Raw genomic sequence first — 18,050 nt, forward strand, 5'->3', positions numbered from 1 at the left:
AGTAAGGATATAGGTCTATAATTTTTGGGTTGTGTCAAATCTTGATCTTCTTTTGGAATTAACGAAATAAAAGCTGTTTTCCATGAAGGTGGTACCCCTTCACCCAGCTGAATTCTATTGAATAATTCTTTAAGAGGTAAAACCATCTCCAATTGTAAATATTTATAGTACACAGCTGTTAATCCATCCGTACCAGGAGCCTTACCAGTTTTTAACTGTTTAATTGTTGAGAGGATCTCCTCCTCTGTTATTAATTGGTTTAACCGTTCTCTTTGTTCCTCTGTAACTATTGGAATATTCTGTCTATCCAAATATGTCTCTACCTCTACACCTTGTATTTTGTCTGCAGTATACAATCTTGCATAAAATTCTAAAAATGCCTTTTTAATCATATTTTGGTGATGCAGCTCTCTACCTTTATACTCTATTTTCTCTATGGTACGAGATTTTTGTTTTTTCCTCAGCATGTATGCCAACCATCTACCTGGTTTATTTGCATTACAAAAAGTATTATGTTTAGCATATTGTAGATTGGTTGCCACTTGGTCTGAAAGCATCATATTAAATTGCCCACGTAATAAACTGATCTCTTCTTTAATTTTCTTATCCCCTGGGTTATCAATTAACACCCTTTCTTTTTTCTTAATCTCTTCTTCTAATTCCCTCCTTTTCTCCACTTGTTTACGCCTATAAGCATTATTCATATTTATCAGAACTCCTCTCATATATGCTTTACTAGCATCCCATACCATATCCATAGATGTTCCCTTGTTCATATTAAAAACAAAAAATTCCTTCATTAGTTTTTTACATTCTATTACATTTTTCTCATATCTGAAAAGGTTTTCATTTAACCGCCAAGATCTCCTAACTCTTTCCCCACACTCCAGTTCCATCCAAACTGGGCTGTGATCAGTTAAAATTCTGGGACAAATCTTTATCTTCTTTACCCTGGAAAAAAAATCATTTGTAATTAATATAAAATCAATTCTTGAAAAAGATTGATGTCTATCTGAAAAAAATGTAAAATCTTGTTCTCTATAATTCCTTTCACGCCAGATGTCTCTTAATTCCATATCCTCCATCATATCAAAAAAAAGTTACAAGAGCAGGCTTTATTACAAGAAGTGAATGCTGGTGTAGAAGCTGTGGGAGGGGCGAGACCTAAAAGAAAATTCCAAGAGGATTATCAAGCGGTTCTCGCCAAGCTTCGAGATTCTGAAGATGGCTTCTAGGTTCTTAACCTGGAATGTTAACGGTTTAAATTCACCACAAAAAAGGAAGAAAATATTTTACCATTTGAGACAATTTAAAAACGAAATAATATGCCTGCAGGAAACACATATAAGGACAACTGACCAAAAATATTTAATAAATACAAAATTGGGAACACATTTTGTTGCATCAGCCCCGGAAAAAAAGAATGGAATAGTGATTTACTTGAAAAGAGATTTGACGGCTAAATTAGTGGAGGCAGATCAACAAGGAAGATTTCTGGCAATTGAGATAATGATAGAAGGAAAGAAAACACTCTTATTGGGGATATATGCCCCCAATCAACAGCAAGAGAAATTTTATAAGTTGATACATACAAAATTATTACATTGGGATTATAATTCATGTATACTGATGGGAGACTGGAACGGAGTGTTAGACCCTAGTATTGATAAGAAAAGAATAGTACAATCTACAAAATTGCGATAATCAATCCATTTTCCATCTATCTTTTCCGCACTCTTGTCTCTCATCTATGTCTCTTCATCATCTGTGAAGTCAGGTTTTGTCACTGCATTCTTTTATTTACCAGCTGAGCTAATCATTTCTGGACTGTCTGACTTTCCGTACCTTGCCAAGAATTGTTATCAGTAAGCTACGTGCTTCCGCATTCTTTCACATTCCTTCACACACTCTTCCCTTTGTTCTCATGCCACGGGGGTGCTGGTTGCTGTGAAAAAGCAGCCAGCCCGAAGTATTTCAAAATGTAGCAATTATTTTTCTTAGTTAGTGAGGTATTTTATTTTCTTTATAACAAATAAATGAGTTTTATTAGAGAACTTTTCTTCGCGTTTCTTTTCAGAATATTGCAACTTGGAGGAAGCCTCGATCCATCCTCTAATTAAACCAGGGTGATTTGTCCCAGAGCCAAACATGGGATTAATCAATCCCCTGACAGGTTTTACATCACATTCCAGAATAGGAATGAAACCCTTCAACCACTTTTCCTCCCCCATTCGTGCAGCTTCTTATGCAGTTTCATCTGCCAATCTATTCTCCATAACCTGTTTTGAGTTTCCCTTTCTCACACATAATTACATACATTATATGCATCACTTCCTGTATACTGCAACTTATTTGGAGCAAGTAGCATTGTTAAGCAATAGCTTTTCTGTGTGTGCCTTTAAGTTAGATTAGATTCTTGGTGACTGCGTGGACAAGACCCTGCAGTTTTCTTGGCAAGGCTTCTTGGAAATAGTTTGCCATTCCCAGGGCTGAGAGTGACTGGCCCAAGGTCACCCAGCAGGCTTCACACCTAAAACAGGACTAGAATTCACAGTCACCCAGTTTTTAACTGGATGCTTTAACCACTATACCAAACTGGTTATTGAGCAATAACTTATTAGCAAAAGAAAAAAAAAAGCACCTGAATCAGGCACAGTTACTGGGAATCATGCAAAGATAGCTCTATGAAACTTATCAGTGATTCTTTTCTCTTCCAGAACATAATTACGTAGTTCATATGCGTCCACATTGGTTTTAGCAGAACTTTCTGGAAACTTGACTAAATAGCTTCTAGCTTGTTATTATATGTTTTGTGTCTGCTGATTTTGGCGTTCTGTACAGAGTAATAGCAAGTATGTAATTCTTCTAGAGCAAAAGTAGCATTTAAGTTAATAGATAGAATAAATCCTTGTTTATTTCATCTTGTTTTATAATATACAACTGACTAGGTTATTGTGGTTCTATGTTTTCAGATTTCCATGATTCTGCACTTTGAATTTTTTTAATGGAATATTCTAATAATACAAATTGCTCTTAATTTTAAAAAGCTGAGGATGTATGCATGCAGGTGTACACTGTCAGGGTTTTTCAAACTCTGTCTTGGAATTCTGTGTGTGTGTGTGTTGGGGGGTAATAGCTGTGATGGAGGGTGTCACTTTTTAAAAAAAAAAACTTAAATCTATTTGCACAAAGAGATTGGGAATTCTGTCAGTCTTCTCTGGGCTTTAACTGCACCCTATGGGCAATTGCAGTTTTATAAAGTTTAAAAATCCCTTTGATACATAATTTTTCATTATTAAAAGTAAGTGGTATATTTATTTCTTGCCCAACTCTAATCCCAATGAAATCATTAAGAAATCTATTTATCATTTTAGGGAGTAACTGTACTACAGTAGAGGGTTTGATAACCCCTGTCTTTAGTAATTTGTGTAAATGCTTAAAATTCATTCCTCCTATGGATATTTGTGAATATAGGAACGTAACATTTTCAACAGAATCTTTGGAGGCTTTCTCATGAGAAAAGCATATGAACTTGGATGGGCTACTGCCTACAGCTATGGGTAAGTATTAGGCTATGTCTCTCTTCCTCTCACTTGAAATATAACATTGCCAGGGAAGGGTGATGTCAATCTCCTTTCCCATCTAGCATCCCTTCCCAGGCTTTTGGGATGCCTAAAGGGTTCTCTTCTTCCCTTTCTTGGTCACTTTGCACAATCTGAGCAAGAAGCATAATGCACTTTAAATCAGCGTAAACTAGTTATTAAATATTTTTCTAAGTCAAGTCTCATCTTTTCTCATTCTGAAACTGAACTGAATTGACTAAAAATGTACATTGTTTAAAATGTTACAAGTTGTCCTCGAGTTATGACCACAATTGAGCCCAAAATTTCTTTTGTTAAGCGAGACATTTGTTAAGTGAGTTTTGTCCCATTTTATTATCTTTCTTGCACAGTTATTAAGTGAATTATTGCAGTTGTTAAATTAGTAACACAATTGTTAAGTGAATCTGGCTTCCCCATTGACTTTGCTTGTTAGAAGGTCACAAAAGGTGATCATATGATCCTGGGACATTGCAACCATCATTGAGTCAGTTGCCAAGTTGTCGGAATTTTGATCATGTGATCAAATGGGGATGCTGCAATGGTTGTGTCAAAATGGTCAAATGTCAATTTTTTCAGTCCTGTTGTAACTCTGAACCATCACTAAATGAACTGTTGTAAGTCGAGGACTATATGTATAAGCATACAATAGAAAATAAGGGAGCAGGCTGGCAGGAAGATGCTGTGAAGATTGGGGAGAGGGTCACTAAGCATATCAATGGCAGGTATGGGAAAATGCTGAAGCCATTGGGATAGGCAAGTTGGTGGGAAGATGCTGAAAAGAGGGATGACTAGCAAAAATAGCAGCTATGGAAAGATTTTTGGAAGATTGGAACTGGAAAAGACCTTGGAAGTCTTCTAAGCCAAGTAGGAGACCATATACCATTTCAGACAAGTGACTGTCCAGTCTCTTCTTAAAAACCTCCAGTGATGTAGCACTCACAACTTCTGATGGCAAGCTGTTCCACTGGTCCTCACTGTTAGGAAGTTTCTCCATAATTCCAGGTTACTTCTCTCCTTGATTAGTTTCCATCATTTCTTGTCCTGCCCTCTGGTGCTTTGGAAAATCAGTTGACCCCCTCCTCCTTGTGGCAACCTCTCAAATATTGGAATACCGCTATTATATCCCCCCCTAGTCCTTCTTTTCTCTGGACTAGCCAAACCCAAATCCTGCAACCATTCTTCATGTTTTAGTCGCCAGGCCTTTAATCATCTTAGTTGGTATTCTTTGTACTTTTTCCAAAGTCTCAACATCTTTTTTGTAATGTGGTGATCAAAACTTGATGCAATATTCCGGGTGTGGCCTTACAAAGGCTTTATAAAACAGTACTAATACTTCATATGATTTCAATTCTATGTCTCTGTTTATACAACCAAGGATTGTGTTAGCTTTTTTTGGCTGCTGCCGCGCACTGCTGGCTCATATTTAAATGATCATCCACTTGGATTCCAAGCCCCTCTCACAGTTACTGTTTTTGAGCAGATGCATAGGAAAATAAATCAATAACACTATATTAAATTATATTAACTACCATACCATTTTCTTTTCATTTTCACAAAAACCACTTATTTTTAAGTCACTATGTGATTATACAATTGTAACTGTATTGCCTGATATAATATTTTCACATATTTTAGGTTGGCCCAGTACAGTTAAGACTAATTTATCAGTACTAATGGAATCCTGTGTCAGATGACAGTGAATATGGATGTAACTTAAAAATGCAGGAATTGAGATTTTATTCATCTGTTAACCCTGTGTGGCAGAAATCAGTTTGCTGAGATGACAACATCAATTCTTTCCATCTCATTCTGAGCAGGATACAAGATAATCCTTGATTTATGATCACAATTGAGTCCAAGATTTCCATTGCTAAGCAAGACTGTTGTGAATTTTGCCCCATTTTCTTGCCACAGTTGTTAAGTGAATCACTGCAGTTGTTAATTCAATAACATGGTTGTTAAGTGAATCTGGATTCCCCACTGACTTTGCTTGTCAGAAGGTTGCAAAAGGTGATCACATGGCTCTGGGATACTGCAACTGTCATAAATATATGCTAGTTGCCAAGTGTCCAAATTTTGATCACATGACCATGGGGATGCTGCAATGATTAAGTGAAAAACAGACATAAATCACTTTTTTCAGTGCTGTTGTAACTTCGAATGATCATTAAATGAATGGTTGTAAGTCGAAAACTACCTGTATTGGGTTCTCAGAGCAGTCAATATTACCAATTCAAGATTGTGGCAGTTGTAAGAAACAATATTTATTTAATAAATAAAGAAGCAGCATTGCAATGAAGTCAACTCAATAGCTATTGATATGTTACTAGACAGTATGTAAGGAATAGGTATTTATTTATTTTTATTATCAGATTTATATACCGCCCTTCTCCCGAAGGACTCAGGGCGGTGCACAACCAAAGTAAAAACATAAATACAAACATTAAATACAGTTAAAAAGATATATATACGTTTGGCCCCATAGTTAAAAAAACAATAACAAACCTATTAAAAACATTTTAAAAAGTGTTAAGCCAGCCCGGCTTGCTGAAAAAGAAAGGTCTTAAGGACATGGTGGAAGGCACCGAGGTCTTGGATTCTTCGTTATCTCTGGGGGCAGCTGATTCCAGAGGGCAGGTGCCCCCACAGAAAAGGCCCTCCCCCTGGGGGCCACCAGTCTACATTGCTTGGCCGATGGCACCCTGAGGAGGCCCTCTCTGTGGGAGCGCACAGGTCGGTGGGAGGCCATTGGTAGCAGCAGACGGTCTCGAAGATATCCAGGTCCTATGCCATGGAGCGCATAGGTATCACCAGTCCAGAGAAACAGAGGGAAAAGTTTAAGAGTTTACTGCTAGCTATAGAGAGCTGCAGTAGAGAAAAGACAGGAGAAAGGATAATTTGCAGATAATTAGTAGATTATCTGCAAATTATCTGCAAGTAGATTATGTTGATGAAAAGTTTGAGTCTATGTTATCTTACAAAGTTGCAAAGATCTTGTGCTTCCTGGAGGCATTCTTTTTTAGGTGTACCCTTTAGCACTTGATCAAGCTTCACTTACAAAGAAAATTATTAAGATCATATCTGATGTTACCAGTTATGTATTTTTATATTCAAATGTAGGGATGTATGCTCTTGGCACTGGTGGAAAGGAAAACAAGTGCAGTATAAATCAAATAATTTTTTTATTTGAAAATCATGTTATATTTGAATGGCTATGGAATTCCACATAATAGTTCACCTTGTTCTTAAATAACATATTGGGTCAGTTGTTATTTTTACTTGTAATTATCTTCTAGTAATAGCTTATGAATTGTAAAATCAGCTCCTTAGATGTTTAAGCTGATTTTAGCTTAGTGAAATAATAAAGTCTTTATACTTGCTAATGTGTGTATACTATACTACAATAAGCAGTTATGAATTTGAGCGGTAATCAAGAGAATTCCTTAATATTCTTTTACTGGATTGTCATGTATACCTGAGAATCTGTAGTCCAATGAATTTGGAAAATATGCATAATTAAATGTCTATTTTATAAACTAATATTTTATATCATTTATTAACAAATGTCAGGATCATAATAAGTTTCTAACATGGAATATAATTTCAAATATAAAACAATCCATGTCCATCTTTTAAAAGTATATGTATGTGTAAATATGCATAATTACAGTATTTTTTTCAAACACCAGAAACTCCAGACCTTATGTGGTAGCTGTAGATGATATTATGTTTCAAAAACCTGTTGAAATTGGATCCTTACTATTACTTTCTTCCCAGGTAATAAATTAAACATATTAATAGATGAAACTAATTTAAAGTGTTTGGATTACTCCACCTTTGAACATTAAGAAGTTGGATAAATACTGATCTTTAAATACGGGAAATCCTTGACTTAAAATGGAAATTGGGACTGAAATTTCCATCGCTAAGTGATGTAGCTGTAAAGCGTGATTGCTTAGCTAGCAATCTTTGCAATCATGGTTGCTGTCGTTAATTAACCTGCACATGATTGTTAGGTAAGGCAACTTCTTGCTGGCTTCCCATAACCAAAGTCAATGGGGAAGCCAGCAGGAAATTGCAAATCTCAAGCTAGCTGACAGGTAAATGACTGGGGGGCGTTGGGGAGGGAGCAAGGGGGAGAGGGTGTATGAGGGTACAGGGCAGGGGTGAAATCCTACTGGTTCAGACTGGTTCGGGCGAATTGGTAGGGACGATTGGCATCGGTTCACCGAACCGGTAGCAATCATCCCTGGTGGCCCCGCCCATGCCTGCCCTCTCACCTCTTCTGGCTCGCTCGTCCCTTCCGGCTCGCTCACTGCTTTCGGCTGCTCGGCGCTTCTGTCTGCTCAGCCCACCCACCCACTCCTGCCCTATATAAGTTCCCTTCACCACATGGCCCAGCTACTCACCTCGCCAGTTGCCTACCTGCTCAGCTGACCAAAGGTAAGCAATGCATGTTGCCCACTTGCTCTTCGCCTTGGGTCAGGGGCGGGGCCCAGGGACATGTGATTCCCCGAGGACCCGGAGCCACTTCCTGCTCGCCATCCGCCTCAACTGGGTCAGGGAATGCATCATTCCCTGGCTCTGGCCTTGCCCCGGAGCTGCTGCCCGCTCGCCGCCCACTCTCCCTTCGTCACATGATGCGTCCTTACCTTCCTCCTGCGGCTGGCTGCCAGGGAAGGCAAGCCAGGGCTGAGCCGTTGCTGCTGGGCTCCCTGCCAATCCACATCTCGCCTCCCTTGTTGCGAGATGGCTGCAGTACCAGCCTCTTTTTTCAGTGCGCTTGGAGGCGCTTCTTGTGCCGAAAGACGCACAGGCTGCAGGCTTCTTGTAGTGAAAGTAACCAGATCTGCTCCCCTTCTTAAATGCGCCACTGCCATCACCACCCTGTTCCATGTGCCAGCTGCGCATGCACACACCATTTATTTATTCATTCATCATTCATCAGTGGCAGCAGGTAACGTACTCATGCGTGGCCAGTGCATGGAACAGGGAAGCGATTGCTGCGGCACATTTAAGAAGTGGAACGGCTCGGTAACTTTTGCTACAAGAAGCCTGCAGCCACTGTATCTTTCGGCACAAGCGCCTCCAGGTGCACCAAAAAAAAGAGGCTGTGGCTGCAGGCATCTTGGGACAGGGGAAAATAGGCAGAATAGAAATATTTTTTTTCCTACCGGGTTCTGTAGGCGTGGCTTGGTGGTGGGGGTCATGTGACTGAGTGGGCATGGCTGTGAGTGATGTCATGTTGGCCACACCTATTCAGTCACAGGAAACCCCCCTCCCCAAGCCATGCCCACAGAACCGGTAGTGAAAATTTTTAGATTTCACCACTGGTACAGGGTTGTGCAAATGGCTGGCACAATGCAAGCACAGAGGTGCTGGCAGAGAGTACAAGGGTGGGGAAGAATTCCCCACTAACTTGCAACCTTCCCTGATGTCTTCTCCATTGACTTTCTGGGGAAGCCAATAGGGAAGGTTGCAGATGGTGTCTATGGAGATTCTCAGTCATCCAGGTCACAGTAGTCCCAAAAGTGCTTTTTCAAGAGGCAACTGGACTTCCTGGTTTTTCTTTGAAGACATTTCACTAAAAGAACTAAAACACATCAAGGAAGCCCTTAGATTAGAATGTGTGGCTATCCCAAGTGGGCCTTCACCAAAAGACCCTACAGGAGCTCCTCTATAAAAGCCAGTGAAGAGAACAATAAACAAGGCAACGTCATTCCAAATGTTGCAGGCATATCAGAAAAGCTAAGGAGGATCTTCAGCCAACACAACATATGTGCACACTTCAAACCCAAGAATAAACTAAGGCAGAAGCTTGTCCACCCCAAGGATAAAACACTCAGATACAAACTGAGCAATGTGGTATATGCAGCAAGCCATGTGCAGATCTGTACATTGGGGAAACAAGACAACCACTTCATAAACACATGACACAACATGGGAGAACAAACCTATTAGGACTAGATTCAGCAGTCCATCTGCATTTAAAAAACAAAGGCCACGCTTTTGAAGACAGCAAAATCCACATTTTGGACAGAGAGGAAAGAGGAGTCAAAGAGGCCATCTGTATCAAAATTGAACAGCCCTCTCTCATCATCTATCTCCAGTTTACAACACAGTCCTTCCAACAGTTCCAAGAAGGCTCCACACCCATTTGCACCATTCAGGTGATCCTAATGACACAGATAAACCTCCAGGCTTTAACTACTCTCTAAATAAAAGAATGCAAATGACCAGCTGTCTGCATGGAGTACAAATCCTTCCATTCAGATTAACAGATTAACAGAGTTGGAAGGGATCTTGTAGGCCTTCTAGTCCAACCCCCTGCTCAAGCAGGAGATCCTACACCATTTCTGACAAATGGCAGTCCAGTCTCTTCTTGAAAGCTTCCAGTGATGAAGCTCCCACAACTTCTGAAGGCAAGCTGTTCCATTGGTTGATTGTTCTCATTCCCCACCATCGACTCAAAGCTGAAGAAGCTTCTTGGATGAGAAATGAAACCTCTTCAAAGAAAAACCAGAAAGTTCAGTTGCCTCTTGAAAAAGCACCTTGGTTGCAGATGGTGTAATAGCAAGGAGTTTGGGAATCAGTTGGAAGTGTGAACTAGTTGCCAAGTGTCCAGATTGTGATCACATGACCAGTGGGGTGCTGGGATGGCTGGAACTTCAACGACCAGTTGTAAACAATCCTTGTAACTTTGAACTATTGCTGAACAAATTGTTGTAGATGAAGACTACCTGTAATAAAATGTCATGCATACTTTATTCGTTTTCGAAATTCTATACCGAATACCTAGTTGACCCTAATTTTTAATTTTTAAAGGTTTGTTATACTGAAAAAAATAATATCCAGGTTCGGGTGCATAGTGAAGTTTATGATCCAGACACCAGGGTACACCACACAACCAATGTCTTCCATTTCACATTTGTGATAGAGAAGGAAATACCAGATGTTGTTCCCAAGACATATGGTGGTGAGTAATCATTTCAATGTCTCACTGTCTATGTAATAAAAAAATAATTTATAATGAATTAATTTAAAAGTAGTGACCTTTAGAAATATGAGCCTGCTTGTTTTTTTCTCCCTCATAGCTTCATTTATCTGGTGCTATAATATACTAATCTATGCCATCAGTTTTCAGATTACTTTCAGTATTTTATCTGTCATGTCCTCTATTAGCATTGATCTTCAGTTTCTTCAATTTGTATTAAACAAATTATTTTAAATTAAAGAACTAATTAAGCATTCTTGTGGCTCCCAGTGGTCTTCCAGGTGCGATTCAAGGTGTTGGTTACCACCTTTAAAGCGCTCCATGGCATAGACCGACTTCTGCCACCAATAGCCTCCCACCGACCAGTCCGCTCCCACAGGGAGGGTCTCCTCAGGGTGCCATCGGCCAAGTTATGTCGGCTGGCAACACCCAGTGGGAGGGCCTTCTCTGTGGGAGCCCCAGCCCTGTGGAATGAACTGCCCCCGGAAATACGTAAGATCTCCGACCTCCGGGTGTTTCGCTGCGCACTGAAGACCCTGTTGTTCCGCCAGGCCGGGCTATCAACATAATAATTTTAAATTGGGGTATTTTAAATTTCTGGGATTTTAATTTGAGCCTAATCTATTTAATGATTTTAAATTTTTAGTTGTTTTGTTTTGTGTTTTTAAATAGGCTGTACACCGCCCTGAGTCCTTCGGGAGAAGGGCGGTATAGAAATAAATTATTATTATTATTATTATTATTATTATTATTATTATTATTATTATTATTATTATTATTATTATTATTATTATTATTATTAACATAGAAACACTTGTTTTATCTATCTGGAAAGAGCAGGCTTAAAAAATTAAGAAAATTAATATTTAAAGAAAATTGTGAAAAATAAAAAAGCCTTGAGCATCCAACTGATTATGAAACTTGACATTTGTGCTTTTCTTTCAGAATCTATGTTGTATTTGGATGGAAAAAGGCACTTTGATTCAGTTATGAAAGAAAACACAACATAGGATCAGCACAGAATTATAGCTTTGGATGGCCTTGAAAACTTCAGAGTGGTTATCAGAAAGAACAGAAAAGCATTTTTACTCCAAAAGCAGTACAGAAATATTATAAAGTTTTTATATTTCTATCCTAGTATTTTTGTTGCGATTTATACAAATATTTTAATGTTCTCATTGCATATATTCTTCATATGTTTAAGCATGAAACAAATATAGAATATTTTGCTGAGCGTCCAGTTATGATTGGGATGGGCAAAATATTGTGTAAATAAATAATCAGTAGAAAAAGAAAAAAAGTTACTTTTGAGTAGGACGTATAGAAAATAGTATAGAATAATGCTCCTGAATATCTTTCATACTTTTAAAAACTTGTATGTTATTTAAATTCATGCAACGTATAGTGGGGACACTACATTGGGCCAATTAAGACATTTCTCCCCTTTCCCTTTAGATCCATAAAAAATCTCATTGTGCTGATTGGTAGTTGTTTTTAAAGTTTTTTTAAATCACCGGTTTCCCCAATAATAAGACCCCCCCTAAAAATAAGCTCTAGTTAAGACCCCACCCACTCTGTCCCACCATCTGGTTGCTCACGGTCACAACGGGGCAGGAGGGCATCTGGTACCGCCACGAGGTAAGGTGAGATGAGGCAAGTGGCAGGGGGAGCTTCCACATTCGCTCTGGTCTCATGTACCTCAAGGCCCCCACAGCCAGGCCACTGGAACCTCCCTCTGCCCATTGAATGACCTGGCTGCCTGCCTCTTCTCTTTCACTCCCTTCCCGAGCCGGATGCCATGCTATGGAGCACAGGTGTCAAACTCGATTTTATTGAGAGCTGCATCAGGGTTGTGTTTGACTTCAGGTATGTGTGGGGGCCAGGATGGGTGTGGCGAGGGTGGGCATGGTCAGCTTGGCATCGCTTGTGTCAGGGGCACCACTCGTGGCCAAGTGCTAAGGCAGGACTTCCCCAGACCCTCCCTCCCTCTCATAACCAACCAACCTTCCTTCCTTCCTTCCTTCCTTCCTTCCTTCCTTCCTTCCTTCCTTCCTTCCTTCCTTCCTTCCTTCTTCCTTCACCTCTTTCCTTTTCCTTCCTTGCTCACTTCCCATCTTTCTTCCTTTTTTGTTGTCTTTCCTCTTCTCATTTTCTGTTCCTTCTTGGATGCTCAAATGCAGAAGGGGAAACATTTCTCCTTTTGCTTTGCTTTTGTTTTGCTAGTCTTCTGCCAGTGAAAACGGAGCTTAGGGAGGCTGCGCATGGGCCCCCCAGGCCCTGTTTTTGCCCGTGATGGCCTCCTGCAGCCCTCTGCCAGCAAAAACAGAGCTCAGGGAGGCTGTGCATAGCCCGCCTGGGCTCTGTTTTCACTACAGAGGCCCTAATGTGGCCAGATCTAAGCACCTCATGGGTCGGATTCAGCCCATGGGCCTTGAGTTTGACACCCCTGTTATGGAGGATGGGTGGGAGAAGCTCGGTCCCCTTACTCTGCTGTTTCCAGGGGAAAGTGACGGCAAAAGGCCTCCACCACTGCTGTGCATCAGCCACATCTGCTGCTGGAGCGGTTTTCTTGTCCCCACTGCCCCTGCCCCACCCCGCAGGTCAGTGTCTGGCAGCAGCTGCTGCCTCCTCCTTCACCTTCTGCTTTGGTCCTGTGGCACCACTTCACGCTGCCTGGTCCCCATTTGCCATTTCAATGGAAGCAGCTCTGGAGGCCTGCAGCTCTGGAGGCCAGCACCTCTGCCACTGCATTTCAGTACCAATGTCAGCCTTGCCCTTCTGTGGGCCTGCAGCTGCTGAAGAGAGACGGCCCCGTTTTAGTGCCTGGAGCCCTTGCAACTTGCTTTCCAGCCCGTGCTCCTCAGGGCAGGCTGTCTGTGTGGCCCACTCTGCGCTCCACCCCAGAAGCAGGATCGAAACTTTGGCTTCTCTCTGGAAAAGTGAAGTGACCCGGCGGGCATGAAGGGTATGACTTTTTGCCTGACTCTTTGTGCCTTTCTGTTTTCTTTTTCCTGGATGGACCTTTTCCCACACCCTGCCTGCTTTGTCTTTCATTTTGTCTTTTTCACACAGCAGGCGGTGAACATGCGGGGCCTGCGGTATGGTGCCAGCCCCATCCTGCTCCACCCCCTGCCTCAGCATCTCCCCAAAATAAGCCTCAGTACTAATTTTGGGGCCCAAAAGAAAATAAGACCCAGTCTTATTTTCGGGAAACACATTAGAAAATTTTGCCAAGGCTGGTTCCTTTTATTTGTACAAACCTCCTGTCTTGTCCTGGTATTGATAATAAGATGCGATCCTTATGTAAAGTGCTTGATAAGGATATTGTTGAGTTACACCCGAAGTTGTGGTTTATAAAGCAGAGTACCGTTAGAGTTTTACGCACGGAAATGTTTAGAGAGTAATTGTGAATAACATACAGACAAACTGGGTTTTATAGTATTTTACTTTTAGGGAAAATCAAAATCATAGTCCTTTAACAATCCAAGTCTTAGCCATATAAAGTGCAATATAAGATCAATCCAGGGATATAAAATCTTCTTACCAGTTTGTAGAAAAATACAAGGAACAATCAGGAACAATATAAAAACAGTTCAATAAATATCAGAAAGCAGTAAATAAATAATCATGATCAATCAATTGACCATATAGAGATCAAAAAGAGTTACAGCGTAGCAGCAGGTAAAAATGGTGTAGTGTCCACACTAACCATAATTTAACTCTCCTTAAATACATTGGCTACAGAGCTCAGCCAATCAGGATGCAGAATGACTCAGCACAGTTCTTAAAGCTACTTAATACATTCACATAATACAAACATACAATGTTGGCTTATATATTTCCTGGCCAACCAATTAGGCAATAACCATTTCCTAACAGTGCTGATTTTACATAAGGTAAAATCTGGGACAAATCAGAAACTGAAAATAGTGCTGCCATCATAATAAACTATGACTAATTCCTGCTGTCATAGGAATATTTTTGGATTAATAAATAAATGTCTCATGAATCTTGTTCAGACTGTGAGAATATCATGACCTTTTATATACATCATAGTAATGTTGTAGTTTATAAGGACTCTGAATTATCAAATCTGAGTTATTGATACTTTCCAGGTTCTGAAATAATCTTTTTATACTTAAGTTTACCTACATAGAGTAAAATGACTATTTAATAAAACTTTATGCAGATATTTGAATTGCAATTATTTAAACAGAATTAAATAGGGGCACTTAGTTCAGCTTTTCACCTGAACAATATTGGCAAGAGGCCTGAATGCCACTTTGCTCTGAGATCACATCAAGCATCACTGAATTTTCAGTAGTTAGAGATGTGCAGGTATTTATTTTGAAACATTTTGTTTCCATGTTCCTGTACAAATAGCCCTCTATGTTCGCAATTTCTATTTTCTTCTACTTCAGGATAGTTCTCCTGTCATTAATATAATGCTTAGTATGAATGAACTGCTAAATCCAAGTGAGACAATGTTTGTTAATTTTGCTTCTTAGAGTTGCATGTTTCCTTGAATAATTTTTAGAAAAGATTCTGATTTATATCTAAAAACAAAACATGTTAATTAGTGGATCTTATGACATGACTGTAATATCTTTTGTCTGAATCAAGTATACTGATCAATCTATGCCATAACCTCAGGCTCAGTACAATGCTGTGTCTTTGTCATGAGTTGAAAGCTCCAATTAATGCAGAATACAGTGATCCATTTCTTGACTATATGAGATAATAATAATACTAATAAAAATAAATCAATGGCAGACTGAAAATTATCTGTTATGAAAAGGTCCAAGATGTTAGCTTTGATATTTAAAAATTTAGATAGCTAGGAATTAATATAATTTAGAAACCATATTCTGTCTATTTTTTAGTTTGGATTTTAAGGTCATGAAAAATGCTTTTTGATTGCACAATCATAAAAAGTATTTATGCTAAGTTCAAAATAATGTTGGCCACAACTATGGAAATTTTCAAGTATCAATTCTTTTCTAAAAACCACTGTGAAGATTTTGGTAAGCATGTGGCTTATCAAATATAATGATCCACTATATGGGATCCACTATGTTATTCTCCAAAATCTCTGTAAAACTATTTAGTTGGGGTAGCTTTTTAGAAGCTGGAATCAAGAGATTACTCTTAAGTGAAAGTGTCAGAGACAGAACTGATCATAAATAAAAGGACAGCAATCTTACTGCAGACAGTTACATCTGTGTAATTTATGTGGTGGTTTATTACTCACAGGAAATAACTGCTCCTTCAGGTTCTCTAATATACTTGGTTTCTTTAGAAGCATTTCCTTGCAATATGCAATATGCAATAACCTGATATTTCTTATGATATTTGCTTTTATTACAAGTTTTTTCATCAGGACTTTCTAGTTAAAGCTTGCTTTCAGAAACCATGGTTGAGAAAATAAAACTGATCTTGCACATTGGAACACTGCTATTGAATATTCTGTCTCTTCATAATCTCTCTCTCTATATATATAAAAGTGAAATACCATTCACGCATCATCACAAAATCTCCAGAACAGTAAAGCCTACAAACTTGAAATTTGCCACGTATGTTCCTCTTGGCTTCTAGGTGGTCACTAAGAAAAGATTTTTTGAAATGAACATCAGAGCATTAGTATTTCTTATATTATTATTAACATGCTCTGATGCTAAGGAGTTGTACTCCCCCTCTCCACCTGAAAATAAATCTGTTTCAAATGCAAAACACAAGCAGAGGAGAGGAGTTTCAGTTTCAGTTTTACTTTCACAGCAGCAAGCAAGGGATAGGATAGGAAAGGCTTTATGGGACAAGATTGAGGGAGAGAAGGGGATAGGATAGGGGACGCTTCTGTGGGGCAAGGCTGAGGGAGAGAAGGGGATATGATAGGGGAGGCTTCTGTGGGGCACGCCTGAGGGAGAGAAGGGGATAGGATAGGATAGGCTTCTGTGGGGCAAGGCTGAGGGAGAGAAGGGGATAGGATAGGAGATGTTTCTGTGGGGCAAGCCTGAGGGAGAGAAGGGGGATAGGAGAGGCCGATCATAACTACTCATTAATTTTCAAGCTGTGTCAATTTATCAAGCCCGATCACATAGTTTCGTAGCAGAGCACAGGTATTCAGCTAGTCTATATATATAAAAGCCAAATACCACTCACTCATCATGAAATCTCCAGAACTGTAAAGCCTACAAAATTGAAATTTGGCACATATGTTCCTCTTGGCTTCTAGGTGCTTGCTAAGAAAGGATTTTTTGAAATGACCATCAGATCATTAGTATTTCATATACAGTATTATATTCACACACTCTGATGCTAAGGAGTTAGATGTTCTACTCCCCCTCCCCAATTGAAAAGAACTCTGTTCCAATTGCCAATTGCCTCACATTCTGTTCCTCAGTTAAAACTGACACACGTTCCACTCCTTCACTCAGAAGCGGTCTGGGGCTCCTTACTGTACTAAACGTCACAACTTCATCAAAATGTCTACGTCTTCCACCTATGGAACTGCTTCCAAACTCAAAGCAGCAGGAGAGAGTTTCATGAGTTTCAATCACCGACCACCACTGAGCCAACAGATTGTGAACCAAATTTCTCCTGCATAGTGTCCCAGCCCCAAATCACTTCTTACACTGACCTCCTCAGTTCAGATGAATCTGTTCCTTCTACTGTAACACCAGTTAAAGGGAAAAGAGGGGAAAATGCAGGAAAAGATTTACAGATGCGATTAGGAAAACACAAGTAAGGGAAGTTGCAAAAAAGTATCATCAAAATCATCCCAAAGTCAATAGAGAGGCTATAAAAAAGTATGTATGTAATAACCCCTACGTTAATCAGGCAGCTACAGCTAAATACAATGAAAAGATATCACAAATCAGATCAATGCCTTGGACTAATAAGTATTTGTCTGGTCCCGCCCCCTCCGGTTTTAAATATGAACCTCACATTGATTACTTCAGGGAAAAGGTTGTTGATCTCGGGCTTTGATTACCCTGTTCCTGGTGCCGTGCCTGAAGTGATGAGACTCCTGGGATGTGCTGCAGTGGCGGTAAAGTCCAGCTCCCTCCCCTTGAGCCCTATCCTGAACCCTTATACGGCATTCTCACCCACCAGCATCCAATGGCACAGCACTTTCTTTCTGCTGCCTGGAAGTACAATGGATGCTTCCAAATGATGTCTTTTGGAGCCAGAGAGGAGAAGGAGGGAAATTTTATGCCAACATTCAAAGTGCAGGGGCAGGTCTACCACAGGATAGGGAGTATCATAGCGGGGCCTCAGCAGCAGCCTTCATTTCTCCAGATATACTTTGTTGGTGATGATGACAATGAGAGGGACATCTGTTGTGGAAACTACCCGGGCGTTAATCCAGAACTGGTTAGCCAACTGCAGAAATTGCTGCGTGAACAGAACAAGTATATTCTGGAACTTAAGGCTGCTGTTGATTCTGTTCCTAA

The 18,050-nt window shown here is 39.9% G+C and overlaps 1 protein-coding gene across 1 annotated transcript in view; it reads left to right on the forward strand.

Annotated features, from left to right (window-relative positions):
* Nucleotides 1-16,042, forward strand: part of ACOT9 (acyl-CoA thioesterase 9) — a 76,147-nt gene extending 60,105 nt beyond the window's left edge. Inside the window, exons 13-16 of the mRNA XM_034433185.3 lie at nucleotides 3,475-3,560; nucleotides 7,292-7,379; nucleotides 10,428-10,578; nucleotides 11,542-16,042. Coding sequence (XP_034289076.1) covers nucleotides 3,475-3,560; nucleotides 7,292-7,379; nucleotides 10,428-10,578; nucleotides 11,542-11,606 — 390 coding nt within the window. The 3' untranslated portion in view covers nucleotides 11,607-16,042. The remainder of the gene's footprint in view (nucleotides 1-3,474; nucleotides 3,561-7,291; nucleotides 7,380-10,427; nucleotides 10,579-11,541) is intronic.
* The last annotated feature ends 2,008 nt before the right edge of the window (nucleotides 16,043-18,050 follow it).

The sequence above is a fragment of the Pantherophis guttatus genome, chromosome 5 (genome assembly GCF_059756535.1).
Source record: "Pantherophis guttatus breed Tessera chromosome 5, ASM5975653v1, whole genome shotgun sequence".
Taxonomy (NCBI): domain Eukaryota; kingdom Metazoa; phylum Chordata; class Lepidosauria; order Squamata; family Colubridae; genus Pantherophis; species Pantherophis guttatus.